Source organism: Lissotriton vulgaris, chromosome 4_1 (genome assembly GCF_964263255.1).
Source record: "Lissotriton vulgaris chromosome 4_1, aLisVul1.2, whole genome shotgun sequence".
NCBI lineage: Eukaryota > Metazoa > Chordata > Amphibia > Caudata > Salamandridae > Lissotriton > Lissotriton vulgaris.
In genome coordinates this window covers 1,580,438,599-1,580,459,755 of record NC_141691.1, presented here as the reverse complement: position 1 = coordinate 1,580,459,755, position 21,157 = coordinate 1,580,438,599, and the positions used below count along the sequence as shown (strand labels likewise).

The 21,157-nt window shown below is 45.0% G+C and overlaps 1 protein-coding gene across 1 annotated transcript in view; it reads left to right on the top strand.

The window, feature by feature from the left end:
- PDE7A (phosphodiesterase 7A) overlaps positions 1-21,157 on the top strand; it is a 1,213,253-nt gene that overhangs the window by 98,758 nt on the left and 1,093,338 nt on the right. The window contains exon 2 of the mRNA XM_086965809.1: positions 19,554-19,614. Within this exon, the coding sequence (XP_086821935.1) occupies positions 19,554-19,614 (61 nt within the window). The remainder of the gene's footprint in view (positions 1-19,553; positions 19,615-21,157) is intronic.

Sequence of the window (21,157 nt, the reverse complement as noted above, 5' to 3'; positions counted from 1 at the left end):
AGAGAAGGCCCTGGCCTGGACCACATCCTTCCTCTCCGGCAGAACCCAGAGCGTCCGCCTCCCACCCTTCCGCTCGAAATCCACCGAGATCATCGGCGGCGTCCCACAGGGATCCAACCTCAGCCCGACGCTGTTCAATATCTACATGGCACCACTCCCCCACGTCGCACAACAACATAACCTCAATATCATCTACGCCAACGACACCCAGCTGATCATATCCCTCACCGAAGATCCCCACACCGCAAAGCCAACCTCCACAGAGGAATGAAGGCCGTAGCCGACTGGATGAAGGACAGCAGACTTAAACTGAACTCAGACAAAACGGAGGTCCTCATCCTCGGACCCACCCACTCATCCTGGGACGACTCCTGGTGGCCCACATCGCTAGGCACAGCCCCGGAACCCACAGACCGCGCACGCAACCTGGGGGTCATCCTCGACTCCACCCTCTCCATGACCAGGCAAGTCAACGCAGTCTCCGCGTCCTGCTTCAACCCCCTGCAAATACTCCGCAGAATCTTCAAATGGATCCCCACCTACACTAGAAAGACAGTCACCCAGATCCTCATCACCAGCAGACTAGACTACGGGCACGCCCTCTACTCATTCTAGAAACAAGCTCCTGAGACGACTACAACAAATCCAGAATGCCTCGGCTCGAATGATCAACGTCCCCCGCCGCAACCACATCACACCCCACCTGAGAGACCTGCACTGGCTCCCCTTCAACAAGAGGATCACCTTCAAGCTCCTCATCCACGCACACAAACCACTACACCACACCGGACCCACCTACCTCAACAACCGACTCAGCTTCCACACCCCCACCCGAAGCCTCCGCTCAGCCAACCTCGCCCTCGCCACAGTCCCTTGGATCCGGAAAACCACAGCCGGAGGAAGAACCTTCTCCTACCTCGCCGCCAAGACCTGGAACACTCTCCCAACCAACCTATGACAGACTCCGGACCTACTGGCCTTCAGAAGACTCCTCGAGACCTGGCTCTTCGACCAGTAGGGTTCCCCCCCTAGCACCTTGAGACCCTCACTGGTATGTAGCGCGCTCTATAAATGTAATGATTGATTGATAATGAGCTCCTTATCCCTGGAACCATCTGGTACTAAATTGAATCCAGAACTTCTGCAGTAGCTCCCACCTGGTGTCGGGTAGTGTTGTCAGCCTTGCCATCAATTCCAAAAGACCAGAGGTGTGACAGCACATCTGCATGTATGCACCACCCATGCGTGCAAACCTCTTACTTTATTTTTGCTTTCTTCGATGTGGATCCAGAGCCCCGTACCAAATTTTGGTTCTTGACGGTTTGCTCCATTAACTTGAGTGCTAAGGATTTCTCCCATAAAGATTACAGGTTTTAAGCTTTTGTGAATACCAGAAGCAGATGTCTGTCACAGATCTTTACAACGTCTGCCTTTGGTGCCTTGGTGCCAAGCATGACTCAATTCGAAGACCATTACTCCCGGATGAACCTGAATGCCATCATGGACAACAAAGATGTGGCCGAATGACAATACGAGGTGTAAATGTAAGTTCATACCTTGTTAAATATCTTGCCACCTTTCCCATTTCTGGGGTTAGACCATTAAGCTGCCATTCGAAGGTGACTGGATGCTTCTTCTGCCTCTGACCTAATGTTGTTCTTGGAGCCAGTGGGTCCAGTGTTTCTTGGTGCTTTGTTGATTCCACAGCATATAGTCCTTCAAAGTATCCATGCTGCAGTTATATAGGCCTGTTCTATTTCCATCTGGCACTCCTTCAGGCCCAACGGATTCTGTTGAAGGCTCCAGGCGGAATCTCGTTAATGGGTCATTTCTGGTGCAGTCTGAACCCATCTTGCTCTTATGATCTGGGGCTGGCCCACACCTCGAGGCCTCTGCCACAGGCCCTGTCTGTTGTTTTTGATTCAGTCGATCTTAAACAAGAAGAACCAGGAGCAATATTTTAAGTAGGTCCTGCACACATGCTCCAAGGTTATAATGAAAACCGGGGTCTGCAGTTCCTAAGGGTGGGAAGAGAAAGAAGCTTTTTTCCAAAAAGTGTGCTCGCACACCCTGAAGGATGTCATGCTTCATCATTGGGCCCGCTCCTTGTCGGGCTAGTGCTGCAATGCCCGACGGGCACCCGCGAAGGGGCTCTTTGGCGGAGTCCTTTTGTTGATGAAGCCATAGGCTGAGTGCGGGGTGTGGTTTAAGTAGTGCAGTGAGTGTGTAGGATAAAACAGATCTAGGGCAGCCCTAACTATTTTATTTATTCTCAAGGGGCACTAGCCTAACTAAAAAGATGGGCCCCAATTGGATGTAATGATACTGTAGGGCTGGTGTGGTGCATAAGGTCTGGTGGCACTTCATCGGGACCAAAGAATAATATAAAGGTACTCTGGCATTACCGCAACACTGGTTCAGTAATTAGCAGCTGGTAACCAGATGCAGTTGAGATCCACGGGTCAATGGAACTCTAGGAGAAAGATCCCAAGAAAGTAGGGCTTTTGGCTGATTTGGATAGCAGAGCACTTTGTTGATCTGATGGCAAGTAGACATCCGTCCTGAAGCTATTTGCGCTGTCTACTTGCCATTGATGTATTACTGATAGTAGCTGTGAACTGGAGATTTAGTTTGTTCCAACTGATAAGTTTATCTGAAATACTTTAGGGTTTGTGATCTTAGGTAGTGTCTTTCTTCTCTGAGACAGTCATTATGTTCTATACAGGTGTAAAGAGAACATCAGTCATCAAGTGGTTAAGCATCCTAAAAGGTGATGCCAAAAATGCATCTAAGGAAAAACGATGTATCCTGGCAAATTCGGTGTGGGGTATCCCAAACATATCCATATACTTAGATGTGTTATCAAGTTAGCTTCCTATTGCTGAAATATATTTTGCTATTTGATCCATTATTTCTCTTTGATGTTCCTTCTCATGTTCGCCACTTGGCCCCCCTGCTGCGCCTTCCCCGCTTTTTTGGTTTCTTTTCGGGCCTCTCCTCGGTCTGTCAGACCCTTCTGTCCAGTTGTAAAAAAAAACAGAATGCCTCAAATGGTAGTCTGTGCTTTTGGAGACAGGCTGGTACCTCCACTGTCAGTCTCAGAACACACATACATACTTAAATAAACTCTACTATCTTGCTTAACCCTGTTGAAATCCGCTAAGTCTTCAAATTTCTTCGCAAAAGTGTCAATCTGGCCCAGTTCATAATCTCTTCTATCCCTTTGGAATTTGATATTTTTTTGTTTGATGCTGTCCTCTTGAGTTGCAAAGTCTCGCTCTCATTGCCATTTTGAATTAAGGTTCAATTTCCTTATTACTGTATTTGTCAATTGCCACATTGAGATCCTTAATTTGTTTCAACAGCTCCTCCCAGTTGCTATTTGAATATTTAATCAGTAATCCCATAATCCTAATTGATGCATTTTTTTTTTTAGTTCTCCGCATAGGTTTTTTTTTTTTTAATTGATTTCAAGCATAACAATTACAAACAGATGTGATTGATACTACATTCTGGATTTACATTGCTAGTAAACGGCTCTTAAGCAATTACACAATTCAAAGTCATAATTTCACATTGCAACAGTTTAGACTTGAACCATCAGGTCTGGCATCACTTTGATCTTTCGTTAGCAGATACTGTCGTAATGGCTCCCAAATATCTTTGAGCTTAGATGAAGATGGAAGGTCTTCAGCATACACTTAAAGTGTTTCTTTGCAATACACCATATCCTTCAACCAGTGATCAGTGCGAGGGACCAATGAACTTTCCCACGTTAGCGCCACCCGCCGCTTTGCTAGTAATAAAGCGACTCAGGAATTTCCCAATGGTACCCTTAATTTGAGGTACATAGTACAGCAAACACACCACTGGCGTACATTGTAAAATATGGTTGGACATAATTTGCAAGCTTTTAATGACGGCTTCCCATTATTGTGAGACAAGATTACACTGCCATGCCAGAAATCCTCATCCTGTACACCACAGCGCTTACAATTACTCTTGTCCCGTAGGCCTATTCTGTACAATTTTGACGGTGTGTACTAGATCTGATGTATTTATTTGAAATGAATTATCCTTAAGTTGCCATTAGGGGTCATTTTGCCTGTTAATGTACAAATGTGTTCTCATTCTGATGAAGTCCGCGGGTGTCTAATGCAGTGTTCCAGCGACGCAAACTGCGATCTTCACGATGGACAATTTCAGCCGGACCAGTTTATATAATTTAGTCACTAGTCTCCGTCTTGACGGTGCTACCAGCAGAAATTGTAAAGATTGCAAGATAGGTGGTTCCATTGGATAAGTCTCATAATGCTTTTGAAGCGCAAGTTTCAATGGTGGATGGTGAAACGGAATAAGGGTGTTTGATTTGTTATGTATTGCATGTCTTCCGTCATGAGAGAGTGCCCATCCAGGCAAATGTCATGCATGTGCCTGAATCCTACCTCTTGTAACGAGCGAATTGGTCCTGCTTCCTTCATGACTGAAAGTGATGCATGGTGTGCTATTGGCATGGCTGGAGCTTAAAACTGGAGTTTCCGCGTCAGTTTGCCTATAGATTGCCAAGCAGGTATGGTGGTATCTGCTGTGTTTATCTCCGTTTTGGGCATACCCCTGTGAGTATGTGTAAGGATAGCGGTTAATGGGACTGGATGCGTATCCCCGTCCTCCACTGCAACGTGTGGTGTAAAAGAGGTTGGGTGGTACCAGTAGTAGGCATATTGTGCCTGTGCATAAAGATAGTAAAGGAAGAAGTCGGGTGCACAGAACCCTTCTTGTGCATAGTCCAGGGTAAATGTGTACCAACCTATTCGAGCTTGTTTGCCATTCCATATGGGTTTATTTAAATGGGAGTGAAGAGTGCGAATTAAGTGTGCCGATAACCAAATTGGGATATTATTAAACAAGTAGAAGAACCGCGGCAATACAATCATTTTAATAATGGCGATACGGTCAGCTAGGGAGAGTGGCAAAGTTGCCCATCTGTCAACTTGAATTGCAAGGGTAGCACAAGCTGTGCCGTAATTCTCCCGTATAACAATCTCCGTGTCACGATGGACCCATTTTCCTAAATATCGTATAGGGTCAGTGGACCATATAAGCAGGTATTCTATCTGTGGAGGTGCGGTGTTGGATGCCAACGGGATAATTACTGACTTTTCCCAATTTATCAGGAGCCCTGAGAATACACCAAAGCGGATATACTCACGTAGGACAGGGGACAAATATGTATGTGGTTCACGAATGACGTGCACCACGTCCGCATATAGGGATATTCCGACGGGGTGATGGTTAAAATTGACAGCTGAGTCCCTGTGGCGCTGACTAATTAGGCAAGCTAGAGGCTCCAACATAATGGCAAATAAAAGCGGCGAGTATGTACGTCCCTGTTGCGTCCCTCTATGGATATTAATCAGCTCCGATGTAGAACCCCCCACTCGGACCCTCGCAGACTGATCGCTGTATAGCAACTGTTTCCAGCGTATGAATATGTATGGACATCCCATGTGCTGCAGGATAAAAACATATAGCGCCATTTCATGGAGTCAAATGCCTTAGTCTCATCCAACATGACAACGGCCGCTTGGAAATTAGGATTTAAAATGTGGAACATGGTGAATAAAGTTCTCCAGTTGAGAGAAGTAGACCACTCCGGAATGAAGCCGGATTGGTCTGGCAGAACCAGGCAGGACATCAGTGGTTGGAGTTTGGTAGCCAAAATTTTAGCTAATATTTTAGCATCCAAGTTGATGAGCGACAAGGGGAGATAGGCGTCACATTGTGTTGGATTGTTGTCTTTTTTCAGTAATGTAATGATTAGAGCTTGTGGCAAAGATGGTAGTAACATGCCAGTGTTGTGGGCTTCTGTATATACCTTTAAAAGGTAAGGTGTTAGAAGGTCCGCATATTCTTTATAGAACTCGGCCGGGTGTCCGTCCGGTCCTGGGGCTTTTTTTGGTAGTGAGCAAATCACCTCTTTAATGACTGTTTCGTCAATTGGTTGGCTCAGGTACTCGCGATGGCCATTTGCCAACCATGCGCATGCAATATTGGATAGGTAAACCCTGAGAGCGTCCTCGTCTGTGTCCCCTCGTGACGGGTATAAACCCCTATAGCAGGATCTGAATTGCTCCACTAACCCGCGGGTCATGTAGTGTTTCCCCCCCATATGCGTCCACTATTTTGCCAATATGCTTATGTTCTGTCCTAAATTTAAGTCGATTGGCCAGTTTTCTACCAGGCCGACCTCCTTCCCTATAGGCCCTCGAGACATGCCTACGCAGCAAGTAGCGGGCCTCAGATTCTGCCAGTGCATTGTATTCCAGCACGTGCTCATGGATTTGTGCCAGAGTGTCCATATCGGGATCTCTCATGTAAACCTGTTCTAATTCCGACAGTGTGGTCTCTAATTTAGAGAATTGTCCCCGTATGTCCTGTAATATGCCTGCGGTGCTGCTTATACAAACCCCATGCACTGTAATCTTGAAAGCCTCCCACAAAAAGAGGAGGCAGTTTCAACCATTCCAACATTTATGTCAAAATATTGTTATTGCTTTCCGTATTGTCGTCCTAAATCGCATCCAGTAACGCTTCAGTTCAAAAGCGCCAAGTAAACGGCCTGTGTGTAGTGGTGGGAATACCCAAGGAAAGTTTTACCGGGTTATGGTCCGATAGGGTGCGCGGTAGATGAACTATATCTGTAACCCAACCATTGGGTTCTTCACTTAAGAGCCGGTAATCTAATCTGGACCAACTATTGTGTGCTGGTGTGATATGTGTACCAGATCTGGCGTCTTCATTTCGCACTCTCCAGGCATCCATCAGCCCTAGCTCCAACAGCGCATCCCTTATACACTGAGAGACTTCATGGGCTCCCTGTGGGTTCGATTTGTCTTTAGCTGGGTCCAAGTGCGTGTTAAAATCCCCCCTAATAAATTGGCAGCATCAGGCCAGGTGCGCAATACATTAAGCATGGTTATAAAGACCTGCGGATCATAGAGTATGGGACCATAAATGTTGATGACCATGATCAATGACATCCCTAGTTTCCCATGAATCATGGGATATTGGCCTTCATCGTCTAAGTACGTCTTAATAGGTGTAAAAGGCAATCCTTTTTTAAAGAGTATAATACCCCCCCCCCCCCCCCCCGGCATCTGAATAATATATAGATGCTATCATGTGGCCCACCAATTTAGCCGCAAACCTGACTTGAGTATTTAGTGAGATGTCTCTTCTAGTAGGGCTACCTGTACCTGGGGTCTATCTAGGTATGTTAAAACCTGGCGAATTTTATTGGGGGTGTTGAGCCCTCTAACGTTCCAAGTTAAATAATTGTATTTATCGACCATCAGTAAAAAGGACAATCCAGAACTGAAGTGAGTACATAATCAAAGCATGTAAGGTTGCAATTGTGAATACAGAGCATGGCCAACATGTAAGTGCAATCACAAAAAACATTTAGCCTTTAAACATACAACGAACCCCCTCCCACCTTAGCAGCCCAAATTTGCCAAAGCCCCGAGTCTTAACAACCCTCCCCCAATTAAGAACTGATTCAAACTCGTGGTGGGGTATACCCATTGGGGGACACTGTGGCACAGTAACTCCCTGTTGGCCTAGGGAGCTGGCCGCTTCACAATGATATAATCCCTGCTAGAATTATAGTATGTGAGAAATACCCTTTCTTGAGAATGGTATATCAACTGATCCAGCATACTAGACACTATACGTGATGAACCATATATCCCTCTGATTGATACATTCAAGGCAGTTGGATAAATAAAACAATAATTGATCAGCTGCACAATGGCACACTTACCAGATCCCTGGTGCACCACCGGTTGTGTAGCTGCTCACCGGAGTTAACAGTCACGTACGCGTGAGAAAGTGGTACATTGGACTCCTCTAAATTAGTTGTAGTCATCAGACTCATCCGGTGGAGGTTTCTTCTTTCGGCAGAGGGACTTCGCAAACTCCATGACGCGTTTGGGACTGTCAAAGATTCGGGCCTAGTCTTCCATTTCAATGCGCAGGTGGGCCAGATACAGCATGGGGTTTTGGATGTTTTCGTTGACTAGGAGTTTTCACAGCTTGGAATTCCTTACGAAGTGATACCAAAGGGAATGATGGACGGAGCGCTTGAGCAAATCACTCACCCGCAGTCAACTGATCTGGGTTTAATCCATCATTCTTTAGCTCACTCCACCACGCCAGTTCAGACATGTACATATGTAAGTCAGCCTTGACCCTGTGCCTCATGGGAACAGTCCAGCCCGAACTGCCAAGCCATGTCTTCCCTGGACAGGAAACGTTTCGGGTTCCTAACCCTCATCAGCCAGGCTAACTTGAATCCAGTGGCAAAGTGAGCAAAGGACCCACCTCTGGGCATACCCTGCCTACTTAGGGCGAACAAAGCGATATGAAAGGCTGCCTGAACGTTGGCTGTGAAGTCTGGGTAGAAGGATAGGGTGTTGCCTTGGTAGGAGATGGCGCCTTTTTGTTTAGAAATACATAGAACCGGATCCCGGTCTCTATTGTTGAGCAGGTGTGCAATTATTGGTTGGGGCGGAGTGCCTGGAGGTGGGCGAGAGGCAAGTGAGCGGTGGGCCCTCTCCACCACCAGCATAGTGGATAGATTGTCTGCACCGCATATTTCACGTAGCATTTGTTCTACACAGGTCTCTAGTCTGCCTACGTTTGTGGACTCTGGCAGCCCTAAAATGCGCACATTCTTGCTTCTTGAGCGCGCTTTCAGGTCCTCGTCCTTAGCTTGGATTAGAGCAAGGACCTTTGCCATATCGAAGACCTTTGAGGTGACCTGCTGCAGTCCATCTTCCGTAATAATAATAATAATAATAATAATATTAATAATCCACATTTGTAAAGCGCTAATCATCACCCGTTAGGGTCTCTAGGCGCTGGGGGCCGCCGGGAAGATTAAGCAAGCTATTGCCCAGAGTCACATGGTGCTGGGCTAATCTGCCGCCGGCTCCGGGGATCGAACCGTGATCCTCAGATTCCGGAGTCAGTCACCCTGTCCGCGGCGCCACACCTCTCCCTAGTAGTGGATATTCGCTGTTAAACTTCACCTATGCGAACCGCTTGTCTGTTTAATTTAGCAGATATAGCGTCCATGCGACCGTTCAGAGCTTCAATTTTGCCGCCTATAGATTGCAGATTGGCCTGTATGTTGTAAGCAAACCTCAGCTAGGCCTACTTAGTGCAAGGGGTTCGCCCTTCTCTGCAAGGAGTCTTCAGACCATAGGAAGAAGTTGGCAATGAAACTGGAAAATACAAAAGCAAAGTTTGTTAAATCTTTAAAGGTGGTACTACAGTCCACACAACACCCTTCAGTATTGTATAGAGTAGCACACCGAACTAAAGCACATGGCCCCTTTTGTACACAATGAGGGGGCTCAAAAGAAGGCGGTACAGAACACAAGAGCAGTTTCATGACCATACAAGGACCTATTGGAAGGCACAATCGATAAGTGGGCGGAGTTAACAGTCTTCGGAAACTAATAAACACATTCCTATCTGGAACTAATTGGTAACGGCCGTAGACGCTCCTGAGCGTGTCTGGACATGCTGGAAGCGGGAGATGCTAAATATAGCCTGTTGCTGGGCAGACTTCAGGCGCAGTTAACAAGGAGGTAGGACAAAGCACATGATGAGCACGTTGCGATGTATGGCAAACAAAATGGCCGCTACAAATGCAAAATGAAGTCTGTACGTTTGCTACGATAATGGTCAAACACAGCATGTCTTCTGTTAATGCTTAACCCAATCGCCGTTGATTTTAAAACAGTCTACCCTTTCAGCATTAGCTGAAGACAGTCGACTTTCTGGGATAGGCCAGATACTCATACCTCATATCAATGACCATCATGCTAGCTATCTCTTTATTCAAATCATTCTGCATTTTGATTTCTGCAACATTTATTTTGGTCGGTATGCAAGCAGTAATACACATCGAACATATCATCGGACTACACTGGATACATATACAACAAGTGAAGACTATTGCAATTATTATACATAGAGCAGTCAGTACTTTCCAGCCCCAGGCAGAAATTAGAGTCCAAAGCCACCCTGTAAAAGTCCGCGTACCATTATCTGTATGGAGGTCTGCAGCGATTTTATGAAGTTTATTAATCGCTTTATACACTGATGGTGTGTGATCTGGAATAAACATGCAACAACTACTACCTATAACGCGACATGCACCACCTCGATCTGCTAGCATGACGTCCAGAACCATTCGGTTCTGTAAAGCCACAATTCTAGAAATTTGCAATTCTTCAGTGAGGTTTCCTAGAGCTGCAGCTGTTTGATCTGTAACGGCTTCTACAACTCTAGTTAATCGTCGCACTTTTCTGCTATTTAATGCAGCACCCACAAAAAAGAACAATCCTAAATTAAAATCTATATATTGTTGTAGACTAGTGTCCGTTTGGTCTAAGTTATCAGTATTCAAGGTTCTCTTATATCAATTTACATGATACAATGGAGGTGCCAGAAACACAGGGGGCAACAAAAATGATACGTAACAAATCCCTGTCCAACCAGCTGGCAATCGATAATATCCACGATTCCCACACACAAAATAGGTGTTGTGCGAAGCTAAAAAGGTACTATTATTTAACACATCTATATTCAAAACAGTAATACAGTCGCTGATCCCAACAGGGATATGTCCAATGCTCTGTACACATAGTTCTGCTTGTGTTTGAGTAACAGAAATAACAAAATGTTCAGCATTGACTGAGTCTCTTGTGTTGGTGAAGATATATGGCGTTGAAATATTGTCCGGTCGATGGCTATATGCAAATCAGTCTGACCCTGTGCCTCATGGGAACAGTCCAGCCCGAACTGCCAAGCCATGTCTTCCCCGGACCGGAAACAAGCTTTTGAGTGGGTGTGAGTGTTTGATTGATTCAGATAATCCGTCCATCACCACCCCCTTTTGTACCGCTTTTGGCCGCCATAAGTCTGGCAGGGTATGCTCAGATGTGAGTCCCTTGCTCACTTTGCCACTGGATTCAAGCAAGCCGGGCTGAAGACGGCTGGAATGCCAGAAACCAGTCCTCAGAAGCTTGTTTCCGGTCCAGGGAAGACATGGCTTGGCAGATCGGGCTGGACTGTTCCCATGAGGCACAGGGTCAGTCTGATTTGCATATAGCCATATAGCCATGTCTGAACCCGGGTGGCAGAGTGAGCTAAAGAACGGTGATGGATTAAACCCAGATCTTTTGAGTGGGTGAAAGTGTTTGATTCAGATGCTCCGTCCATCACCACCCCCTTTTGTACAACAAAATATCGACATACTGTATGAGCGCCACACCCTCGGGTGGAACAAAAGAGTCAAGCTGTCTTTTCAGTGCTTGGCTGTAAATACTAGGACTCTCAGTATAGCCTTGAGGAACTCTACAAAATCTGAACGATAGACTATTCAAAGTGAAACCGAACAGATATCGGCTATCAGGATGAATAGGGATCGAAAAGAAGGCGTTCTTCAAGTCTATACAGAGAACGTAGTTGCAGTAGGTGGAACTAAATTAAGAAGTGTTGTGATGTCAAAAACCACTGGATATTGTGGCACCACTATCCTATTCACTTCCCGTAGGTCAATTATAAAACGATAAATCCTAGTATCAGTATCTTTCTTCAAAATTGGGAGGATCGGACTGTTACAAATGTTAAATGGAACTTCTTCAGCAACCCCAACTTCAATAAGATCTTGTACAATTCGTATGAGTGCTTCCTCACCCTCCTGTGAAATTAGATATTGAGGCAAACGTGGCAACACAGCTCCCTCCTTTACACTAATGTGCACCGGTGGAATAACAATCTGTCCCACATCAGTACCTGAAGTAGCCCACAAAGTTTTAGGTAGGGAGGCTAATGAAGTATCCTCTTGAACAATGCAAACTCTTGTCTGTTACTGGGTAATTATCATTCAAAATCACACGCACTCCTTCAGGGGAACATCTTATTGTGGCTCTGAAATACTTGAGCATATCAAGACCCACAATATTGTCTGGTGTATTTGGGGAGAGCAAAAACGGACATGGAGCAGCAAACTTATCGACATGGAATGCAAGTGGTTGTGACAATGGGCTAAGGGAAGGTGTTCCATCGAACCCTATCGATGTAATCGTTAAGCCAGACAGGGGAGCCCTCGGAACCAATTGTTTAGACAAAGCGCTATGAGTAGCTCCTGTATCAACCAGAAACTGATCAGTAGAACCCAAAACATGTGCTGTAACATAAGGACCCCTCTGATCTACTGGAACTTCAGCTGATTCCTTACCCCATCCTATGCAATCCTATGCAGAATCATTCAAATCAATGATTCAGAAAAGGGGGTGGTGATGAACAGAGTGTCTGAATTAAGCAGACCACTCTTACCCAGTCCAAAGATCAGGGCTTGATCCATCACCGTTATTTATCTCACTGCACCATCCCAGCTCAGAACCTGGCTATATGCAAATCAGTCTGTCCCTGGCCCAGTGCATCATGGGAACAGGGCAGACTAAACTACCAAGCCAATTCTTCACCAGAAAGGAGACAAGCTACCGGGGACCGGTTTCTGGCATTTCAGCCGTCTTCGGCCCGGCTTGCTTGAATCCTGATGGTGCAGTGAGAAAGGTACTCATGTCTGAGTATACCCTGCCACACCTATAGTGGCCAAAAACGATTCAGAAAAGGGGGTGGTGATGAACAGAGTGTCTGAATTAAGCAGACCACTCTTACCCAGTCCAAAGATCAGGGCTTGATCCATCAGCGTTATTTATCTCACTGCACCATCCCAGCTCAGAACCTGGCAATATGCAAATCAGTCTGTCCCTGGCCCAGTGCATCATGGGAACAGGGCAGACTAAACTACCAAGTTAATATATTTGCATATAGCCAAGTTCTGAGCTGGGATGGTGCAGTGAGCTAAAAAACGGTGATGGATTAAGCCCTGATCTTTGGACTGGGTAAGAGTGGTCTGCTTAATTCAGACACTCTGTTCATCACCTCCCCCTTTTGTGAATCATTCAAATCAGGCTGCACATAATCCGACATCTGGTATTGGCTGCACCTATCAAAGTGTTGAACCCATTTTGTTCCCGCACATTAGAATCAAACCTAGCACGATCGTTCATAGCGCCTCTGGGTCCTAAATTTCCCGCGCGATTTCTCATTGAGCCACGGACATAGCGCTGTGAGCGCAACTGACACTCATCTGCCCAATGGCCAAATTTCTTTTTACCATACGCGCATTGATCAACGGCCAAATTCAAACTGGTGTAAGAGGAACTATAAAATCCTTGTCTGCCTCTATCGTTACCTCTAGGAGGTGGACCATAAACCTGAGATAACATAACCTTTGTTTTTAATTCTTTAGACTTTTTATCGTCGCTACCTTTCACTTCTAATTCCTGATGCTCGTAATACTGAGCCATCGTCCGGACGGATGCCGGAGAAGCGGTAGTCCAAGAGCTTTCACTAGCTTTCAAGCGGCTAGCCACTCCTGGTAATAGATTTGTAACATACTTATCTACGAACATATGTCGGCCCGTATCGTCTGTTAGCGACTGACCACTAAAATCATGAAAAGCTTCCTCGAAACGCGTAAAGAAATCTGAAACTGATTCATCTGTCTTTTGCTTACAAGATGCTAGGATAGTCCAATCAATCTTTTTAGGGGGAATAATCGTTTTCAACTTAGTTAATATTGCACCGGGAAGATCTAAAATCAACTGACATGGCTTTTTCGCTGGTTCCCTATCCTCATCTTCCCTCTCGATCTCCTTCCATAATGCCCCATACGGTGCGCGATCATCAACTTTACGCACGGATCTCCACAATATTAGCCCGAAGAATAAATCAATGTCAGCTAATGTCATGGTACAGGAATTTGTGGCCCCCTCAACTTCCTCATAGAAAGCAGCTGGATTTTTAAGCGGATCCGGCAATGCAGCTTTAAGTGCCATAACATCTGCCCTATTTCAGGGAGTATACACCCAATTATCAATAAAGTAACCTTTAGCATCTACAGAAAATGTATCGTCACTTGTACCCATTCCTTTAGGAGGAACATATAAAGGCGTGGCCTCTCGCATAGGCTTTGCATGCACTATCGCGGTCTTATCTGTTTAAAAAATAGATGATTGTTTCCTGTCGACCAATCCCGTCCGTCCATCTGCTTTAGCTTTCAGTTTCTCCTCCCGTAGACTAGACTAAGCACATCAGTTCGAAGTTTAAACAGCCACCTGATCATATCAGTCACCTGGGGAAGAGTAAAAAGACATTTACGCAGTTGCTTACAATCGGTTGCCACATCATCCGGTTCGAGAAGGTCAGAAACTTTTCGGAACATTTCAACAACTTCTTCTGCAAAATGCTCAGTAAAATATAATTGCTTTCTCTCTTGCCATCCTTTTTAAAGTATTTAAGATACTAGAAACAGTGACAGTATCCTGAAGTGCTTGACAGGCAGTCTTTCTAAGTTCGGCCGCGCGGTCGGCCGACATCATTGAGCGGGTATCAGGTTTCGTTTTATCCGCACCAGAATCCTCATCTTCGCCAGATGGAGCGGACGGAACGGCATACGGAGGTGGAGGACGATCTAACAAGGAAAAATCATCTTGCGGTTTATTAAGGACAGGATAAAGAGTTTGTCGACCAGCATATTGGCCAGATATCTGTAATCTGCGCTCCTTCTCCTGTCTCTCTTCCAATTCTTTCGCCTCCTTCTTTCTTAGTTCTTGTGCTTTTTCATACACATTCTTCTGTTGCTCTTTTTCAATCAGCACTTGCTCACGTTTCTCACGCTCATGTACTTCTTTCACCCACATTCGTACACACTCAAACATATCTTGTCTAGATTTTCGCTCAAACATACACTGTTCCACATACTCAATCATTTGCATATCAAACGACCCATACTTTGGCCAACAAAACTCAGGATCCTTTTGCGTGTATTTCCTCCACAATGTGCTGTACATTATAGCAGAAAGACCATACTTTAGGTACATAACTTTGAGGCATCCCCTCTGGGGGAGCCGGCTGCGATTCCTCAAGACTTAACCGGTTATTTCCACAAAAGCAGCACATCCTACAAAGTGCGCTAAGAGCAGGCATGCCAAAAATAGTGCAAAATATGCAGTATTATAATCAAAGTAGTACTTAAGGTATCTGTAATACGTTGTGCTGTTCATATCAAAATCGCATTGTAGAGAAATCTCCTCATTACCTGCCTATATGTATTGCAACGCATATATTTTACTTACACATACACATCATTGACTAGTCATACCAAACCAAAATTGCCACAGAAAGCGTATCCTAAAACTGCTTTGCCAATCCTAGGCTTCCAAAACCCACAGCAAGTACCGTACAACGGTTCTTACCAATCACAGGGCGTCCAGATTCCAACTGCCAAGTTCTAAATTCGACCAAACGGCCACTGCACGGCAAGCCAACAGAAGAGATCTCATTCGAGGACCGTCACCACCTGGATGGTCAGATCGGAAAGAAAGGAAAAAACTCCTTGGATGCCAAGACTCGGGTCTCTTCTGTCATGCGATCGCGTCCGCAGCGAGATTCCAATCCTTCGTCACGACCACTCCTTCGGGCATCCGAGTCGCCGATGAGCCCCACGTGTAGGGTGCCAATTTGTTGTAAGCAAACCTCAGCTAGGCCTACTTAGTGCAAGGGGTTCGCCCTTCTCTGCACGGAGTCTTCAGACCATAGGAAGAAGTTGGCAATGAAACTGGAAAATACAAAAGCAAAGTTTATTAAACCTTTAAAGGTGGTACTAAAGTCCACACAGCACACTTCAGTATTGTATAGAGTAGCACACCGAACTAAAGCACATGGCCCCTTTTATACACAATGAGGGGGCTCAAAAGAAGGCGGTACAGAACACGAGCAGTTTCATGACCATACAAGGACATATTGGAAGGCACAATCAATAAGTGGGCGGAGTTAACAGTCTTCGGAAACTAGTAAACGCATTCCTATCTGGAACTAATTAGGAACGGCCGTAGACCCTACTGAGCATGTCTGGACATGCTAGAAGCTGGGGATGCTAAATATAGTCTGTTGCCGAGCAGACTTCAGGCGCAGTTAACAAGGAGGTAGGACAAAGCACATGGCGATGTATGGCATACAAAATGGCCGCTACAGATGCAAAATGGAGTCGGTATGTTTGCTACGATAATGGTCAAACACAGCATGTCTTCTGCTAATGCTTAACCCAATCGCCGTTTATTTACAACATGTATGTGTTTTTTCCAGTGCAGTTGGTGGTTCACTAGCAGCATCGAGCTCAGTCTGAAGCCACAGATTGCCCTGCTTTCCTATTTTTGCGCAATTCAAAATTGAGTCGTGGCTGATTCTTGTCTGGCTTGCCCATTTTAGAGGATTGCAGTGACCTAACCACGCTTATAACAGTAAAACCCCACGTTGTGCTGTACTCTCAAGGGGCGAATGGCAAACAGCGACCAGTGAGCCAATTATAATTTGAACGCGTCAGGCGCTCAACACATATGTTCAATACTCCAAAGGAAAGACCAGCAAACGCCACAGATGGCATCAAACAGGAGTTAAACACCGGTGGCTGTTGTGGCACAAACAAAGAATGTCTCATGCATAGGCACTGTAATCAATTAGTAGCACCCAAGCTTACTTAGCCGCCACACCATGTCGGAGCCTCTGAGGTAGGCCGTAGTGCGCGCCCGCGCCGATGAGCTATCAGCAATATTCAGTCTCTGCTCAGTCGGGCACACATCTCGCCTATGCTACACAAGCTTTTGCAAACTCCACTGCCGCAGCAATTACGTGAAACGCGGTCCGATATGTAAATCCGTGCGGCGAGTAAATCCCTGGATGCCCCGATGTTACTGCTTACTTTTATTCCTGCGCTGCCATTTTAGCAGGGGCCCAGCACTTCAAGGTCCTGTCGGTGGCCAGAAGTAGCTTGCATACCTAGTCTGGTCCCGTTTCCCAGCTTAGTGTTGCAGCAATTATGTGAAACACAGTCTGATACGTAAATAAATCCGTGCGGCGAATAAATCTCCGGATAAGCCGAAGTTACTGCTTACTTTGATTCCGGCACCGCCATTTTAGCAGGGGCCCAACGCTCCAATGTCCAGTCAGGTGGCCAGAAGTAACTTCTATACCTCGTCCGGTCCAGTTTCCCATCTTCGTGCTGCACCACAGGGGTGCAAGTAATGCCGCCTCACAGTTTGGGGTGTGGATGCCAGTTAATGAACAGGATAAATAAAGGATAGATGGGACGGCCGGCGGAGCGGCACTACAGTGCGGCCATCTTGCTGTGCATCCTAATTGATGCTTGAGTATAGGGAAATGGGGCAAAAAGGTACAGAGTGATGATATGGAGATCTGAGGACTCTGGTCTCCGATAGAGTAGTGGCATCAAAAAAATCTTTCGGAGCTGCATGCCACATGACTGGCCCATAAGACTTTTCTGCCTTCTGTCAGTCAGGTCAATCCAGATACTGATGAACACTGCCTCCTTGTCGCAATGCAGCAAGCAGTGAAGTGGCCTCTCCATGCTAAGTTCCCAACCTAAGTATACACAGTACATCCTCGGTTGTCAGTTGCTCCACGTCAGAGGTCCCATAAATCTGTGAACGGTTTGCACAGCTATATGCAGCTCTCTTTTTGCATCTAGAATCAATGCAGTGGTAAGGGTGTAGGGGAGGGAGCTGACTCTGACATTGATCAACATGTGAAGCTAAGGCAAAAGATTCCAGATCCAGTCTGGTGCATAGGAGGATTCAAGGAATGAGAAATAGTCAGTGAGAGAATCCACCAAAAAGAGCCTTACCAGAGGTAACATGCTTGTGACCACCTAAAGAAAACTGAAGTGGTCATCTTCGGTCACCTCTCCCCGGGCTGGTCACCTGTCTGGTGGCCACCATCTTTCGGTCCCCCGCCCAGTCCAGCTAGCAGAGTGAGAAATCTAGGCGTCATCTTCGATGCTGGCCTCAATTTTATGGCACATGCGAATAAAACTGCGGCTTCAGCTCATATGAAATTGAGAATGATTAGGAAAATACTACCTTTCCTACCGAACACGGCCGGGAAAACACTGGTCAGCTCACTAGTCCTGTCCTCCTTGGACTATTGTAACGCTCTATTCTTAAATGCCCAAGTCCGAGTGACAAATAAGATGCAGTCAATCCAAAATGCAGCCGCACGAATGCTGGCTGGGATCCCCAAGTTCGCACCAGTTACAAACATCATTAGGGATCTCCATTGGCTCCCGATACGCAGCCGTATCAAATTCAAATCGCTGTGTATTGTTTACAAGTCACTCAATAATCAAGGTCCCCACTTTCTCAAACAGAATCTTCTCCATCATGTCCCAACCCGATCTCTTCGTTCCTCTATTCAGAACTTCTTGGCTGTGCCTTGCACTAGAACAGTCACCTGGGGCGACAGGCGTTTCCTGGTTGCCGCCCCTAGACTCTGGAACACCCTTCCTGCACATATCCGAGCAAGTCCCTCCCTGTTCACATTCCGCAAACAGCTAAAGACGTGGTTATTTGACCAATAGCCTTGTATATCTTCTTTACCCCAGTTGCTGATCCATCCCTTAACTAGCGCCGAGACGCCCACGGGTATTCGCCGCGCTCTACAAATGTCAATAAATAAATAAATAAATAAATAAAGACACGGAAGGGAATGTGTACAGTACCTTCTTGGAAAAACTTCAGATTTACAAGCAGTTTATAATCCTGCCATTATGTTGCAGCCTTCCTCCTATTACATACATAGGTAAGAGGAAACAACCCAAAGACTAACAGTAGTGGAGTCACTACGAAGGCACGCTTTATGGATTTTTGTCACTTGAATGACACATGTGCTTGCATACTTCTTTATACTAAGACCAGATTAAAATCTAAAGGAAATCAGAGGCAGAGAAGACACAGCAAAACAGCTCGTTCTGAGAAGTAAGTGGTTGAAGAGATGGCACAGGTGAAGAGTTCCTGATATCTGGGCCAAATACTGACATACCTAGTCTACCTATACTGACCCATCCATCCTTCAATGTTGATTTTGGAAACCATGTAATTATGAAGTGTGGTACAAAAAGTGAAGTTTGATGGGTAAAGTTTCACCATTTAGCAGCATCATATGAATGAACAAAGGCTTAACCGGGTGGAATACATATGGTAAAACAATTGAAATACACTTGGTCTAGAATGATTTTGCATAATCTTATTACCCACCAAGTTTGAGTTGTGGGCTCCACAGAGCCCTGGATGCAAACACTCATGAAAACCTACCTCTTGAAACAAATCTGTGTGAGCGATGGTAAATAGTTCAAAGTCTTATGCAGAGTGGTGAATGTAGTATTTGAATGTTCATTTATGGAGCAATAATGTAGTCTTAAGTTAATATTTCTGCATAAACATTATGTCAATGTAATCTATTTTTTTGTTGTACGCTATCAAATGGAAGATTCTGTGCATTGAATACATTCTTCAAGTTTAGGGTTCTAATGGTTTCTTATTTAATTCTTTCAGAGACGAGGGGCAATTTCATATGACAGCTCGGATCAAACTGCATTGTACATTCGTATGTTGGGTAAGCAATGTACATTGGAATCGTTCTTTTTTTCTCTTACATTATTTTATTTTACCCTGGATAATGTTGACTACTTTTTCCAGTTTTTTCTGTTTCACTCTGACCCTTATGTTTGTGAATTCCAGTCCATTACTACATTTGTGTCACTAGTTTGATCAAACGCAGCTTGCCTTGACTTTATGCTGAGATTTCATTAAGTTGCATCTATATTAACAACATGTTTAGTCATAAAAAGGATTGGCCTTTGCTTAAAATAGGTGGGTCTCCCATGTTTCTATAACCAATTTACTGTTACTGATATTAAGTCGTACTTATAATTGGTGACTGAATATCAATACTTTAAGAGAAGCACTTTGATAGTCAGAATTCTGCTTATTTAAATTAAGAGATGGTGTATTGATTTAGTCCAAAAGAATTGTTGAAGGGGAATTATTATGTAAATACTTAAGATCTCTTTCAAAAAAGGGCCTATAAAAAAAATCTAACATTATTCTATCATAAGAACTTGGCTCATAAGGTTTGGTTATATTCAAATCCCAACAAGGTTTGAAAACTTACTCCAATGAAATATACATTTATTAGCCATTGTGAAGGAAAGTTTAAATTCTATTAAGGATACTGAAACTTTATTTGCTCAGCTGCCCAATATGGCTAATATTTATGACATACTAGTATGGCCTACAAGTCCAGGGACTCCAATAGAACTTGAACACTATGCAGCAAATCTGATTCTTTTGTTGCCCATAAAACAAACCCCAGGGAGAAAGCTCTCTCTGTCTCTCTCTACTCCCTCCCCCCTGTTTATCCATGTGTATTTCCGTTCTGACCCTACAAAAGGCAAACAGGTGTAATCCCTCTGTCTCCAATACTTTATGGCATAGTATAATTATTGACATCAATGCCTATCTCATAACCTTGCATATATGCACTTAATACTTATGCCATACGTTGATAGCCTTGCTTCTGGATAGAAGGTAGGAAACCTCCACACCTATTGCGTGGGATAATACTCCCCTCCTTGTAGATAGAATTGAAACTTTCCTTCCCAGAAGCTAAAATGTTTGATCTTAAGTCCAGACCATAGGGTCAAAAAATGCATGTTAGTGTACTAATGGCCAGTGAAGCAGCCCGCATCACTAGTTTGAAATAAAACTTCTTAACTGTAGAATCTGAGTACAAGTCCACTGCGTTGATTTTCTTCTGATTGACTCCCCCCCCCCCCTCCCCCCCCCCCCGAGGTAACTCATTAGAGGCTGTAGTCCCTTTCTTTGAATCTGCCCCAAAGATGTATCTATGCCCACTACCTGCATAATCCTGGGAATCCACCAGGCATTTAAGCTCCCCTTAGTAGTCTACAGACCATTGGATGCTCCCCCGCCGGTACCCCATTGAGCATTGTGTGGCCTGCCAAAATGGCTGACCTGAAGCCATATAAATAGGCCAACCTCGCCCATTCTAACTCCGAAAGTAAATTTAGTATAAATACTACTTCTGCCCCACACAGGATCCAAACCTCATTCTAGACACCAATGTGACCATCTGT